Source organism: Gadus morhua, chromosome 16, assembly GCF_902167405.1.
Source record: "Gadus morhua chromosome 16, gadMor3.0, whole genome shotgun sequence".
Lineage (NCBI taxonomy): Eukaryota > Metazoa > Chordata > Actinopteri > Gadiformes > Gadidae > Gadus > Gadus morhua.
Window position 1 is genome coordinate 12,877,268 of NC_044063.1, and position 15,951 is coordinate 12,893,218.

General features: G+C 44.1%; 3 protein-coding genes across 3 annotated transcripts; 1 reads left to right on the forward strand and 2 right to left on the reverse strand.

Moving 5' to 3' along the window:
• Positions 1-78: 78 nt before the first annotated feature.
• On the reverse strand, positions 79-8,132 carry acad8 (acyl-CoA dehydrogenase family, member 8). The gene is made up of 11 exons (XM_030381801.1): positions 7,976-8,132; positions 6,896-6,996; positions 6,197-6,366; positions 5,623-5,732; positions 5,126-5,202; positions 4,876-5,013; positions 4,478-4,613; positions 3,159-3,256; positions 2,000-2,152; positions 538-640; positions 79-436 (listed from the first exon to the last, which is right to left on the reverse strand). The coding sequence occupies exons 1-11, from the start codon at positions 8,085-8,087 to the stop codon at positions 381-383; spliced, it is 1,254 nt and encodes a 417-aa protein (XP_030237661.1). The 5' UTR covers positions 8,088-8,132; the 3' UTR covers positions 79-380.
• Positions 8,133-8,887: 755 nt separating this feature from the next.
• Positions 8,888-11,430, forward strand: thyn1 (thymocyte nuclear protein 1). The gene is made up of 8 exons (XM_030381412.1): positions 8,888-9,037; positions 9,453-9,515; positions 9,603-9,799; positions 9,886-9,954; positions 10,202-10,294; positions 10,381-10,476; positions 10,947-11,097; positions 11,229-11,430. The coding sequence occupies exons 2-8, from the start codon at positions 9,467-9,469 to the stop codon at positions 11,273-11,275; spliced, it is 702 nt and encodes a 233-aa protein (XP_030237272.1). The 5' UTR covers positions 8,888-9,037; positions 9,453-9,466; the 3' UTR covers positions 11,276-11,430.
• A 123-nt stretch (positions 11,431-11,553) lies between these two features.
• On the reverse strand, positions 11,554-15,557 carry vps26b (VPS26, retromer complex component B). Its single transcript, XM_030381410.1, has 6 exons — positions 14,844-15,557; positions 14,524-14,680; positions 14,160-14,324; positions 13,758-13,933; positions 13,122-13,264; positions 11,554-12,666 (listed from the first exon to the last, which is right to left on the reverse strand). The coding sequence occupies exons 1-6, from the start codon at positions 15,064-15,066 to the stop codon at positions 12,529-12,531; spliced, it is 1,002 nt and encodes a 333-aa protein (XP_030237270.1). The 5' UTR covers positions 15,067-15,557; the 3' UTR covers positions 11,554-12,528.
• Positions 15,558-15,951: the final 394 nt, after the last annotated feature.

Sequence of the window (15,951 nt, forward strand, 5' to 3'; positions counted from 1 at the left end):
CATTTTCTTCTTTGTCTAACAGATATTCTTTGGAACGGTGGGGAAAATTTGTATTTTTAGGAAAACATCACAAATTCGTATAGTATTCACATATTTATTTTGGAGTGAGGCAACGTTTCAAAAATAAACTATACATAATCTCGAATACTACCTAAAAGTCTGCCTACACCTACAGTAAAATAACATGTAACAGGTTATCTCATAGAAACCCAAACAATGATAACGTTTTTCAAAGTACACTTCAGGAGAGAATTATGTAGGGAAATGTATCCCACAGACAGATTTTCGTGGATATTTTACGATTTTCTGGATAGGTATCAGAGTTGTGCATATGGTTCTGTCAAAACACAGACCATCTTGTAAACCATTATGATTAAAAATCATATTTCGCTCAGCAGATTCCTCGAAACAATCATCCTCATCACCTCGTTCGTCCCTGAAAGAAAAGTAAAAAAAATAACAATTGTGGTTACAATTCGTAATAAGCGAAAAAAAATCCTTTGAAATCCCAGGTATGGGTGGTGTCCGGTCGCTCACCCTCCAGGATCTGATGCACTCGGATGTCGCGGACAAACTGCTGCACGGCGTAGTCCTTCAGGTAACCGTAGCCGCCGTGCATCTGGAGCGCTTGGTTACAGATCTGAAAAAACAACGTTGAGATATCAAACGCCCCCTACAGGTAAGGAAGCGCACATGCAAGCGATATCGGCGCAAACATTGAATGGATAGAAGATAGAAGATATTTACATATTGACACTGTTGAGGTTGGTTGGATCTTTTATAAATGCTGTTTGGAGCATTCAAGGTCAACTTTTGCACATACCTTTATTATATTGAAGCAACGACAGACATTGCTGCAAAAGTGCTGCATGAACCATTTTAAAAGCAACACAACCAAACTGGACAGAGTAGCTATAGGATTCCGTGAATGGTCGTCGTTAAGAGAGGGACAGAGCAAGAGAGACATATAGAGCAAGGGACATAGAACAAGAGAGACATAGAACAAGAGAGACCTATAGAGCGAGAGACAGAGAGCGAGAGAGACAGAACGAAAGAGACATGGAGCGAGAGACATATTACGTAAGAGACCGAGCGAGATAAACATAGAAGAGAGAGACACAGAGCTAGAAAGACAGAGCGAGAGCAACAGAGTGAGAGACATAAAACAATAGAGACATAGAGCGAGAAACATTGAACAAAGGAGACATAGAGCGAGAGACAGAAAGCGAGACACAGAACAAAAGAGACATGGAGCGGGAGAGACATAGTACGTAAGACGTAGAGCGAAATAACCATAGGACGAGAGAGACATAGAACAAGAGAGACAGAACAAGAGAGACAGAAAAAGAAACAAAGTGCGAGAGACAGAACAAGAGAGACTTAAAGAGTGAGAGACAGACAGAAACAGAGGGAGAGACAACGAGAGAGACACATAACTAAAGAGACAGAAAGAGAGACATAGAGCGAGAAACATAGAACAAGAGAGACATAGAGCGAGAGACAGAACAAGAGAGACATTGAGCGAGAGACAGAACAAGAGAGACATTGAGCGAGAGACAGAACAATAGAGACATTGAGCGAGAGACATAGAACAAGAGAGACATTGAGCGAGAGACATAGAACAAGAGAGACACAGCGAGAGACAGAACAAGAAAGACAAAGCGAGAGACATAGAACAAGAGAGCCATAGAGCGAGAGACATAGAACAAGAGAGACAGAGCGAGAGACATAGAACAAGAGAGACATAGAACAAGAGAGACATAGAACAAGAGAGACATTGAGCGAGAGACATAGAACAAGAGAGACACAGCGAGACAGAACAAGAAAGACAAAGCGAGAGACATAGAACAAGAGAGCCATAGAGCGAGAGACATAGAACAAGAGAGACAGAGCGAGAGACATAGAACAAGAGAGACATAGAACAAGAGAGACAAAGCGAGAGTCGTAGAAAGAGAGAGACATAGAAAGAGAGCGAGAGAGTGTGTGTTTGTGTGCGTACGTCAAAGCACTGGTCGGTGGCGAAGAGCTTGGCCATGGCGCAGAGGGCGGCGGCGTCGGCGCGGTCGTCCTGCAGCGCCGCCGCCGCCTCACGCACCAGCAGGCGGGACGCCACCAGCTGGGTGGCCATCTCCGCCAGCTTGAACTGGAGGAACTGAGAACAGCCCACCGCACCAGTCAACACACCCGTTACCACTTAGAGTCACACCGCCACGCAGGGCTCATCGATTATCGGAAAAAGAAAATCAACAAAGGTCTACATTGAAATCAAGATTATTCGTGATTATTTTTGAGTTTGAACAAATTATGCATTTATTCAGCATTTCTCTCTCCAAAAAAACTTTGTAACTGAGAACTTTCCCCTTAAAATAATAAACAATTGTCGAGTCAAAAATGTTCGAAAATAATGTACAAATATGCATCTTTCAACTTGATTACATTAGTTTGGAGATCGATTGACCCGAAAATCGAAATCACGATTAAAATTTGATTAATTGCACAGCCTTACCAACTATTTATAAACCCCTCATTGAGAATTTTAAAAAGTGTGATACGCAAGATTTATGATGGCAAGCGAGTCAAGGCTGACAAAAAAATTATAATAAAAGATTCCCTCTCCTTCCTCTCTCCAAACCCCTCAAAAAGCGAGGTTCGCTTTTTGACATTCAACAGTCGGTTTCTCTACATTGCTGAACAGTCGGAGCGAGTTACTTTTATCTGTGTAGCCTTGAAGTTAGTTTCTGTCAGAGCATATTTCAGGCCAAAAAAGTCCTTCATATTTTACCATTAAAAAGCCCAGGTGCTGCCGTTATTGAAATCGACATATTATACCACCAGGTGTGAGTGTGATTAACCGATTAAGGCCCTTTTGATGATCTGCCTCTTCTGACATCACAAGTGGGCGTGTCCAGCCTAGATGTGTGCTAGATAGATCAGTCTACCAGCCTACCCAGTGGCCTGTAGCAAACGTTGCTCATCTATCCATCACACATCTAGGTTGGACACGCCCACTTGTGATTTCACCAGAGGAAGCTTTAAACAGCAGATCACAATAGCACCTGTTGGTATAATATGTCACCTTTAAGATCGATTTTAAGTTCCTAGATTTTGAATGACACCTCAGACGGGGTCCTGGGTGCTGCTGGATAGAGGCTCCTTACCTGGTTGTTGGAGAGGGTCTCCCCAAACTGCTTGCGGACCAGGAGGTGGTCTCTGGCCAGCTGCACCGAGGCGTGGGCGGCGCCCAGCGAGCAGGAGGCTGAGAGGGGCAGGAGAGACTTGACTAGCAGGGGATGGAGACACCACTCACACACTGAGAGCAGGAGGCGCACACACAAACACACACACACACTGAGAGAAGGAGGCTGAGAGGGACAGCAGAGGCTTGACTAGCAGGGGATGGAGACATCACTCACACACTCAGAGGAGGCTTGAAGGTATCCACACACACACACACACACACACACACACACACACACACACACACACACACACACACACACACACACACACACACACACACACACACACACACACACACACACACACACACACACACACGGTTCCCACTGGAACTAATTAAAAATAAGTGGAAATATGACACTATCCATAGATTGCATATGGATACATGGTAATCCTGCTGTAGTACCATTACCTCCAGGAAATATATCCAATAACAGGGATAAATGTGATTATTTCAGACTCTAAACTCCCATGACGAAATTAGTCTGTGTTTTACGTATGATGTCAAAGAGCTGTATTTTGTTTCTTAAATACTTAATAACACAAAGTGTGTCGATGGCCATACTCGAATAGAATACGATTCCAATACAATAATGGAAAAACCCTGTGCTTATGAATACCAGTCACATTTCAGATCTCATTCTGCATTCTTATGCCAGAGCACGTCAAAACTGTGCAGCGAGGACTCGCTCTCCCCATGTCCCCGGGAACTCATCCGTCTTGTCGATTTTGGGAGGTTGTCCTCAAATCATCTTTCAAACTCATTTCGCAAATCCCAAATGCCCCACATCAGATGTCACTGCAGACTGCTTAAAATGTAAAGTAGACATCAGTGTGAAGATGTCCTAGTAGAATACAAATAGAGTTTCTTTTTTATATATATTTTTGAGGTTGTCTTGAGTCGGTTGAGATTTCTGATAAGGAAATGCTTGGATTTTGTAAGTATTTAAATAAGTAAATGTCATAATAGGCAACTTTTTATCATGCAAAATTGTCCTTAAAAGTTTAACATATGTTGTAAAGGTCAAGTAAGATTGAAGCGGGGAAAAAATGCCCTGTAAATTGTAGCATTTCATGTGTAATTGACATCAATTAAAGAAAAAGTTCAACAGCTAAATTGTTATGACCAAAGATTGTTTTCCTTTGTGTTCATAAAAATGACCAAATTGAGGGCCATGGACAAGAAAAGTACATAAAAGGCCTTTCAAAATGTTTTAAAAATGTCCACTCATCTCACCGATATTGATCCTGCCTCCATTGAGACCTCTCATGGCGATATTGAAACCTTGTCCTTCCAAGCCGAGCAGATTGGCCACTGGAACGGCACAATCCTCAAATATCACGGCTCGGGTTGGCTGAGAATTCCACCCCATCTACAAAATGTAACACAGATGACATTCATTCGATGAGAGGTATAAATTCTAGGTCAACGCAATGGATTCATACTGCCACCTTGTGGATACCTACACATATAGCATACAACTGTGGCAAACAGTAAGAAATATAACACAGATTTTATTGTACATCTTTAAAATTGCAATTATTATAAATACAATTAAAAAATAAACATAGAAAAAAATGATTAACGAACTCTGCATAATACCTCTAAAGTGTGCATACAGTACTTCTACGCACCTTCCTCTCCTTCTTGCCAAAGCTCAGCCCTGGAGTCCCCTTCTCCACCACCACACAGGAGATACCTTTGGGTCCTTTGCCTCCTGTCCGACACATCACTACGTAGACATCGGTGTCCCCGCCCCCGCTGATGAAGGCCTAGAGACCAGAGAGAGAGAGGGGACAGCGGGGACAGCCTTTGAGTCGCGGCCCTGATTGACCCTAGCCTGGTACGCATCTCAGCGAGGCTGAGCGGGAGGGGCAGTGGTACCTTGGAGCCGTTTAGGACGTAGTGGTCACCTTTCAGCACGGCAGAGGTCGCAAGAGACGCCGCATCACTGCCACTGCCTGAGAAATACATATTCACAATAAGTACGATTAAGAAAGGACCATATTCTGGAATAAAAATATATTCTGGAGGAAATCAAGTCATTATTGTGTACCGTCTTTAGTAATTAGTTGTAATTAGATAGATGGTGTAGGACGTGTATATTTGTGAAATCAATTAACTGAGTTTCTATGTTGAGGAAGCCCCCCCTGCTGGCGGGAGAGAAGGTCTGCAGCATGTTAAACACGTGAATAGCATGCAGGAGCTGAAGCTCAGGAACTCTAAACTGGAAAAAAAAACTGGCATTTTGAATTTTCTTTGCATACTTCAACTAAACGCATTAGACAACACAAGTGGAAACTAAATTAGTGGAGCAACACGTGTTTAAACCACAGGGACAGGGTTTCCAGTGCGCTGGAGTCACACATTACAGGACTCACCGGGTTCAGTGAGGCAGTAGGAGGCAAACTTCTCCATCAAACACAGATCCGGACAGAACCTCTCCCTCTGCTCTGCGTTGCCAAACGTGTCGATCATCCAGGCACACATGCTGCGGACCCAAGATTAACACTGATCACAATTTAATAATTATATTATATCATTAATAAGTATATTGTGATAATATCTGCAGGAAAAACACTCCACACTCTGTTATAGCAAAATCACACAGCAATCAAAAAGCTGCCATCAAAGCTTTTGGGATTTTCTTTAAAAAATATCTAAATAATAACATATCTACACTAGTGAATCGCCATGTAAACCAGAGAAGACTTTTAAACAGCGAGATAACAATTCTCTAAAACAGAGAATGAAATCACGGCGCTAAGACACACAGCAACAAACTCAGGAGCCGCTTGCACCGGTCAGCATCACCACTCGTCACAGCCCCGTGTCACAAAATAAATGAAACCTCAGCAACATGCCAAACCGCTACAAAACGACATCCATCAGGCATTACTCTGACCGGCCCTCCCAGCGGGCCCCCAGTGGGCCCCAAGCAGGCGGGCCCCTTACTTGTGGATGCTGATGTAAGCGGTGGTGCTGACGCAGCCCGTGGACAGCGCCTCGAAGATGACCGAGGTGTCCAGGCGGGACAGGCCCGACCCGCCCACGTCGGGCTGGACGTAGATCCCCCCGAAGCCCAGCTGGGCCGCCCGCCGCATCGTGTCCACCGGGAAGATTTCCTTTGCTCACAGAGATCACGTAACCGAGCAAACAAAGTCAAGGCAGCTCGTTTTTGATAGGACGATCTTATCATCTTCCTGAGTAGCTTGATCAATTTCCATTAACATTTTGGGCATTTAGCAGACGCTTTTTATCGAAGTGACATTTTTTCTTCTGACAAGTATGCTTGTCAGAAGAAAGAGAAACAATAATATATCGCTGTGGGTACAGTAAGGGTGTTCATAGAACCAATGCCAAGCACTAACAATCACTAGGGTACCCATTCCCTGTATAAAACAAGATAGCTAGGATAAGATGCTATACGATGCTAAGTACTATTTTTTAAGTACAAGGACATGATACAACATGCAATACGTGCGTAAGAGGGGTCTGGGCTGGGGGGGTGGGGGTATGCTATGCAGAGTCTAGGTGAACTCTGAACAAGGGAGACTTGAGTCATGAAAAGCCGCCTGTATGCTAGCGCCAGAATAAGACTGCGTGACACCATGTGACCTCCGTTGGAAGGCCTGCCTTGCTCCGGCGTCGTACCTTCTGGTCCCACTCGGCCATGTGTGGAGCCATCTCGTTGGCGGCGAAGTCGAAGGCCACCTTCTGGAACTCCTTCTGCTCATCAGTGAGGCCATGAGAGGCTGTCGGGAGAGAGATGACGGAGGATAGATGAACAAATGATGCGTCGTCATTCTTAGAAGGCTCTAGGCTCCAGCACCACCATCTGGGGTAACATGTGGCTCAGGAGGTAGAGCTGGTTGGCTGGTAACCGGGAGGTTACTAGATCGATCCCCGGCTTCTCCTAGTGTGAGAGTGGCGAGGTGAGCCTGAGCGAGACACCTCACCCTAACTGCTCCCAAAGAGCTGGCTGTGGCCCTGCAGTGCTGACACTGCCGTCGTTATGTGTAAATGGTTGCATGAATAGGGTGAATGTTAGGCAATATTGTACAGCGCTTTGAGTGGCCACCACTGCTTAGAGTTAATTTACCATTTGCATCTGCAGTCTACCTGCAACCAGCGTCCAAAACAAAACCTTACTAGTCTTTTGTTAACCTCCTACTGTGAAAATATCTACCAGCAATGCTGTTTTTTGTTATACAAAACCCTGAATTTTAGCTGCCAAATGGTCAGAACTGTCTGCCATTGGATGGTGGCAGGTGTTCATTTTCAACTCTGCCTGCAGACATCCCCTGAGCAGGACTTCCAACCAGTCCACATAGACATTTTATATTCCCCTGCCTGCCAAACCTGTGAATGCCGTCTGACAGATTGACCTGAGCCGAGTCAAACTTGTTTATGCATTTGCAAACCAAGTGTGTGCACAAAGCCTCATTAGAGATGCACTTAGGGGAACTCCAAGGACCAATGAGAATCTGGTATAGTATGACATGGAGGTACTGCTGCACTTCTTCGACGTAATACATTATCATATGGCGATTGTTTACTTTTGACCTGACAATTATGTTTTAGAAACACAATGTACTGCAACACAGTTTAAGTGTATTGGTTACCCTTACCCTTCTGTGTGTGTTATGTGATGTGCCCTTTTCCATGACCCGACCCATCACACACACAACCCATGACAATAACATGAATGACATAGCAAATCGCTGCACTTACGGTCGACGCAGGAAGATATCCCGCGGATGTGAAGGTTCCTTATGAAGCGATGACGGCTCCCGATGCAGGAGCCGAGTCTCGCTGCGTTTGATAACACTCTGGAGGCAGCCATTGTGGATGAAGTTATGTCACAGCGAGGGATGCTGGGAATTGTAGTCCAAATGTCATCAGGTGAAGGTTTGACGTAGAGTCGACTGTTTATTTTATTGTGTCAGCTGGTCTTTTTGAAGACGAAAATGTTGTTACTTGCTTTTTTATGTGATTATGTTGTCATGTTAAAACCATGCAATTATCTTCCAACAAAAGATAAGTGTAAAATCCAACAAAAACAGCAACTAAATGCATAGGGCTACCATAAAATTCAAGAAATGCATTAAAGAAGAAATATACAATAAAACATACAATAATTATTATTGTATGTTTTATTGTATATAAATATGTTATGCATTATACATAACACATTTATTCTCGGTTTATTGCTTTACTGTTCTTCAGTCCAAGTAAAATTTCTATATAGTGTCAGAGAGGCGACTGAGAGGTCATCATGACTAATAAACGTAGTCATGTAATAAAAATTGTATTCTCTAAATGAATAATCTAATAAACTTTTAGATAATATGTATTTAACGAAAATAATGTTTTACATTAGCCTTCACAGAATAAATGACAGGTCGGCTACGCTCCAAATCAATTGCCCTGTAATTCTAAGGGTACAAACATTTTATTGTTTTATGTTAAAACAGGAAAAATTTGTAAAATAATACAGAACATTTCACATTGAAATACATTTTACATTTGTTTTACAGTGCAGGGTCATTTATACTAGACACATATGCGATGCGATTTTTCGCATCGTATTAAGACAGACGAGGTCTTTTTCTGGCATACTAAATAGCATTATGGTAGGGTATCGGAACGCAAGGAGAGTCTCAGCTTTGTTGTTGTATTTTTTAATTGGTCGTGGGAAGCTGAGCAATCATGTGACTTTGTCACGTGACGATATTTCGTTCCACGCGGGATGAAGCTTTGATTGAATCCACATGGACCATCCTTCTCTGCGCGGTATGATCCGGACCAAACACTTGTTATCTAAATCATATTTTGTCAGCTGTATGTATTAAGCACATTTTCGGGCACTCTGTAATGCGAGCTCAACCTCTTAATAGCTCAACTGCAACAATATGAATGTTTTCTGTGTATTGGGGCTTATATTATTTAAGGTTTCCCATATCTATATTGACTGCTTTGTGGGACGGTTGCCGTGTATAATCTCAGTTCAACGACTAGATATCATACCTCAAATGAACGTCAACTCCAAAATATAGAATACGACACTTGGTTTGTTCATAGGTAACTATTCAGAAGTGTACAGTAGGCTGTAATCGTCAAATATGTTTTGAAAACATGTTGATATTCCGACATGGTCATTCATAATTTCGCCCGATTACTAATAGTTAGTTATAGCGTCATGTTTCAGTCTTTTAGACTAAAATGGCCCCGAAGAAAAGCACCAGAGCGAGTACGAGAGCCGCCGACTCCAGTGAGTAAACTCTTGACCCTCATCCGCACTAAACGACCCCGTATGGCGGTCTGTCACAGTGGAGTGATGATGATGCCTCGGCAACAGGTACATTTGACGTCACTCCCAAAGACGACGACAGCCGAGAAGAGGTGGAAGTGAAGAAGCCGATCCGGGGTAAGAGATCGGCCTCTGATAGTTCCGATAAAAAAACAAAGAGCGTACCCCCAAGCATCCCTCTCTTCTCCCATTGGCTGATGAAGTCGGAGCCCGAGACCCGGTTGGAGTACGGGGTTGACGTAAAGGTACAGGATTTGCTCCTGCGTGACCTCACAACCTCTGTGATTGGATTAGTTCTGTTATATGTATTTCTGATTTCATTTCAATGCAGTTCGGGATTGAGGATTTGAAGGCTCTTCCCAATCAGACGGGATGCTGGGATGGTGTCCGCAATTATCAGGTAGTAGATCTACACATGTACCAATAATGATATTGACCTAAAACATGCAGTCACTCCATGACATCCCTATAGCATGACATATTAATCCTAATCCTAATGTTCGCTGGGACGATTGTGGGTTTGGGAGTTGGAGAAAGTTTGGGAGAAATAAGTTAATGTTTGTGGCTTAGTGTATTCGTGTGTATGGTTTATACTCTGGTGGTGTGTGTGTACACTATTGTACATGGCTTCTGTTTATGACCTCTAGGCACGCAACTTCATGAGGGACATGAGAGAGGGGCATGTAGCCTTCTTCTACCACAGCAACTGCAAGGAGCCGGGCATCGCAGGAATCATGGAGGTAAGACCTTGGTCCCCACCACAGTTACCTCCAGACGATTGTAGTTTTTACTGCTTTAACATGGCTTGTGTTTTTTTTGCCTCTAGGTCGTGAAGGTGGCGTATGTGGACCACACTCAGTTTGACAAGAAAGACGTGCACTTCGATGCATCCAGCAAAGCGGACAACCCCAAATGGAGCATGGTGTGTTTCATGATTGTTTTATGTATTTTGCTTTACACCTATATGATCGCATCTTCACAAACCACTTATCCGGGGTCGGGTCGCGGGGGAAGCAGCTCTAGCAAGGGGCCCCACAATTCTCTTTCCCGGGGCCACATTGACCAGCTCTTACGGGGGGGATCCCAAGGCGTTCCCAGGCCATTGTTGAGATATAATCTCTCCACCTTGTCCTGGGTCTTCCCCGAGGTCTCCCATAGGTTAAAAATCCAAATTAATAAATGGACTGCATTTATATAGCGCTTTTCTAACCTATTGGCCACTCGCATTCACCCTTCATACACACCGACGTCAGCCATGCAAGGCGACAGCCAGCTTGTCGGGAGCAGTTAGGGTTAGGTGCCTTGCTCAAGGACAATAAGCTAAGAGGAGCCGGGGATCGAACCAGCTACCTTCAGGTTACCAAGTACTTCCCTTCGTCCTCTTGTTTGTAGGTTGACGTCCGGTATCAACGGATGCTTCAGCGGTTTATTCCTCTGTCTGAGCTGAAGAAGTACCACCTGAAGCACAGTGCAACTGGGGGCCCCCTGAAGAGCATGGCTCTGTTCACCAGCGCCAGGCTCTCCGTCCAACCCCTGACCCCTGGTACGTACCTGCGCGTCCCCCCACTTCTAAACACGTGCGTCGGTTCATGTTCCCTGGGGGTTTAGACGTTTTTCAGGAGTTTTATATTCTATTCTTCGGCAAGTTTCATTCATTGTTTTTTGTTTTTACAGAGGAGTTTCAGTTTGTCTTGGACTTGGAGACTAAAGAGCCAATTTGAGAGTTTGGACCCAAATTCAACACTCCAATAATGTTTGACCTTGCTTCCTTTTTTGTAATGAAGTTTTTATATTGAACATGTGTTTGTAGCCAAGCAAATTTGAATGTTATGATAAATACAATCCAAGAGTGTGAATAAATATCTACCTATTCTTATTTACTCTAACATTTATTAGATCTCTTCCATTATAGAACCACCTCATCAACTACAGTCTAAAACACAGGCAGCACATTCACAGAGGACGGCATCAGGCACATATGTGGAAAAGATGCTCCGAAGTCATTTGGCATCAATTTATTTATAGTTTTGTGGGACAAGGAATACATGATTAGTATTTAGCAAAAGAGAAAGTCGATCTATTGTACACCTTCCGGGTTAAAATACTAAAATATGGTAGCCAAGAGGATTTAATTTGCTAGGTACAATTAGGCACCACTTCAGTAGTTTCTAATGTGGAAGATACAGAACACGAGGCCTTAAATACAAGCACATAGACACCCTCTTCTAATACCGGTGGAATGCTGAGGTAAAGCATGTCGATGGTCATGTTGTGGCACTATGCACTGCAAGGTCAATCACAAGCGATGGACGGGCACTGCTCTTATGTACAAATCATAATCGATAGGATAATACTGAATCCTTTGATTTAAGGACAAGGGGCTGACAGAAACAAATGCGCTCCAGTTAATTTTCGTAGGACACAAAACAATACATAAGAGGAAACAATATATTTAGCAAGAAATAGAAGTGCAAAGTTATTGGTTCTCTTGACCTTAAAACATTAGGAATGACGTTGATTAAATGTGGAATGTCTAAATTTCTTTTGACATTTTTTTACAACTAAATCATTCGGACAAAAGTGTAAGTTTCATACAAATTAATTTACAGAACGGAACGTGTTAGAATGTGACGTGAGATGACAAAAACAAAACAAATCGGTCACTTGAGAGTGAAAAGCAGAATCTCAGACTTCAACCACAGGAAGCTGTAACATGATTAGTTCCCCCCCCCCCCCCCCCCCCCCAAAAAAACTAAACGAACAAGAACAAGACCTGCAACCCAAGCCACGTAAATTGGCTCATCCACTCCGCTTCTCTCAGTTGTTTTCCTCTATTGTGCACATAAAGCCCGGCTTCACCCCCCCCCCCAGCAGCCAAAACATGCCAGACAGCTGGTAACACCTGGTGGTGGGTGGAGGGAACCAGACCGACCCTCAGTCCACCAGACACCTCCGTTCCTCCGGGGGGGGGGGGCTAGCCGCTCTCCTCCCTCGCCGCCTGCTCCAGTGCGCTCTCGGACGCGGCCGAGCCCTCGAACCTCTGGGCCCCGATGACGGCCTGCTGGGACATGCTCTTCCTCACCACGTCGCCCTTCCTCCACAGCGTGATCTCCTGGTGGACAGCGGGGGCGACACAGTCAACCGGTGATCGATAACAAGTCTCCCGTCTGAAAATGGCTAAATCGTATACATAGCTGGAGGGCTTAGCTCAGGAGTTAGGTGGTTGACTTGTAAGTGGAAGGTATCTAGTTCGATCCCCGGCTCCTCCTAGCGGACACCTCACCCGCTCCCGACGAGCTGGCTGTCGCCTTGCATGGTTGACTGCGCAGTCGGTGTGTGAATGTGTGTGTGAACCATCTTCAGTCGCTTTAGATAAAAGTGTCTGTTTAATAAAGTTAATGTAAAATAGCGACGTTTTAGCTCCTACACAACCGGCTTATTCCCAAAACCGTTGTATGGGATTACGTGCGGTCCCCAGTGCTAGGCCGTGACGCGGACGGGGGTTGGTAGTTTAATTCCCACTCTTGGTCTATGTATTACAATGCTGATGTGCCAGAAACTCGGTACCTGCTGTTTGAAGTAGCGCCTCTCCTCCTCGTCGATCAGAACCAAGTTCAGGTAGTAGCGCACCGAGAACTTCTTGTTGATGTCTCTCATGGTCGGTGTCATCTCGTAGCCGGCCAGAAACAACCGGATTGGGATGGACTCCCCTGTGATCGGTGATAGTTTCAAGAGAGAGCCACAGTCTATTACAGAGCAGATACAATGAAAAATAAACTATCCTAAAATACAAAAATAGCTTCCATGAATTTAAAGGTTCTGTAAGATTTAAGGCAACTTTATTTATATAGCACTTCTCATACACAAGGCAGACTCAAAGTGCTTCACATAAAAACATCGTCCTACAATAAAATGAAATAATTAATTGAAGAGCTATAAGTAATTTATGTATTCAAGTGTAAAAACAGTTATCGGTTGTGGAGCTGACTGCGCCTGCCTCTGAGTCGATCTATATTGATCTCTAAAATCCATACACTCGCTGCTCATTTCTGACGTTTGTTTCATTTTAAAATCTTTCTCTATCATGCACTCGCTCTACAGCTCTTCAATCTTACCTACCAGCACCATGAATCATGAATAAACAAGTCAAGTCTCATTTCCGACACGACTGACGAAGAACTAACTGGTTTCTGTGCCACTCACCTCTTACTGGCGCCCCGTCCATGATCTCGTACTTGGCGATGGTGTCGTTTTCGTGGTACACGCTCGGTCCTGTGCCAGTGGTCTCGCGCTTTATAATGTCAATCTCCATATGCTTGATCTTGATCCTCACCAGTAGGAAGTAGATCTTCCCCACGATCACATCTTTCAGATGATACCTGTGACGGTGCAGAATCAAAATTAGATGCATGGAAATCTCAAGGGTCTTCCAAATGTTTATACAATATATAGTAGTGATCATTATTATTAGACACATTGAAGCTGACACTCAAATATTGTTAGAAATGCTGGGCATTATGGTCTGCAAGTATCAATCTAATCTTAAATCGTCAATAATTATCTTATCTTTCTAATCTATCTAATCTTTTTTTTCTTGAGACTCACTTGGATTTGTTGTACTCAAATTCAATGTGGAGGCAGTCTTCAATCCCCACTTCCATCTTAATAGACGAGTTTAGCTCTGGGTAGGTGCTCAGAGTGTGGACCACGATGTCCATCTCTTTACTGATGTCGTTCATTCTTCTGCTGACCGTCGCTCGTAGGAAGTACCTGTAAATAAAACCAAACACATTCATGTCTAGAAGTCCCCACACAAAAAAAACATTTGACTAGGTGGACTTTGGATAAACCGCCTCTCTCTTGTCAAGGCACCATGGTGAATAGTGAAATATAGTTACCAAGTGTCAGATTAAGTGAAGGATGTTAATGTTTGAATACAACAGTGAATGTTTTGCTTCCTTCTCAGTACCTGAGCTTGACGTTCTGGCCGGTGTAGGACTCGTATGGCTTCTCAACATGAGTGAACTCAAAGTCAAAGGTCTGGGACTGGGTGATCTCACCGGGTCTGGCCAAGTCTTTGACCAGAGACACAAACTCATGATGGTTCCCTCTGTCGTAGTACAGCTCTGTGGATACAAGCAAATATCATAAATCAAATCTTGGTTTTCCAACATCCTGCTGTTGACTATGCAGGCAACAGGGGTACGAGCTCAGAGAACAATGCCGACAAACAAGAAACGTCAGGGGTAAAGGAAAGGTGCAAAACGCATGATCAACCTACACACACACCTATCTGGCCCACAAACTCGATCTTGATCCCCTGGTGTTCCAGCCTCTTCCCGGGGTTCTTCAGAGTGACGTTCACCTTCCCACTCACCGTCTCCCCATCGTAGAACAGAAAGTACTTGTCCTTCTTCCCATCTTCTGTCTTGTGTTCAGCCTTCTTCCTCGTCTCGGCGTCATTCAACACCACATCGATTTCTGCACTTTGACCAAAACTAAAGAAACTCATCGTCCTCCCTGGCGGTTCACCCTGTACACACGTCGGTATGAACCTCTTATGGCCTCTAACTAGCCAGTCTGGATGGACTTGTTTGCAAAAGTATCTATCGCAGCTCTATGACCTTACTCCTGAAGAACGAGAGGACAACATAGACTAGCATAGACCTGTAGATGTAGAAGCTACCCCTGGGTACCGGACCAGACGTGCACTCAGCGGTCAACCAGGAGGAGATCAAGAGTCAAATCAGAAGAACATCTTCCCTACTTCCATGGTGGTGTCTCGGATGTCTCGGATGGGGGAGACTAGCGTCGACAGACAGAGGCGTGCGGATCCGGACGCCGTGGGTCCATCAGAAGGTCGACGACCCCGGTGGTTACATCGGTCAGGATGGGGAACTCTCTTGGCAGATTGACGCGATCTGTCGTGCGTTGAAATTACATCTACAGAGTAAATGTTGTCAAATGGTCAGGAAGTAGCAATGTCTGTTGAAGCGAGTACTTCCGGGGGATCCTTTCAAAATAAAAGCACAGGTGCTTCGGCGCGGATCGTGATTTACATAATGTCGCGACGATTCTCTCCAATAATGCATTTGTAGAATTCACATCCTTGTGTACTATCCACATCCATGGTATCATCCACATCCATGTGTAACATTCACAATCCTTGTGTATCTTCCACATCCAGGTGTAGCATACTAGAATCCACATCCAGGTGTAGCATCCACATCCACGGTAGCATCCACATCCATATTAGCAATCACATCCACTGTCGCATCCACATCCACAGAACATCTATCCTGGCATTATAATGTCTTTAGTCTGAAATTTGAATTGAATTGTCTTCATTCTCTTCGTCTTTTCTGTCATGAAAAGGTTTTTCGGAAAAATGTATTAA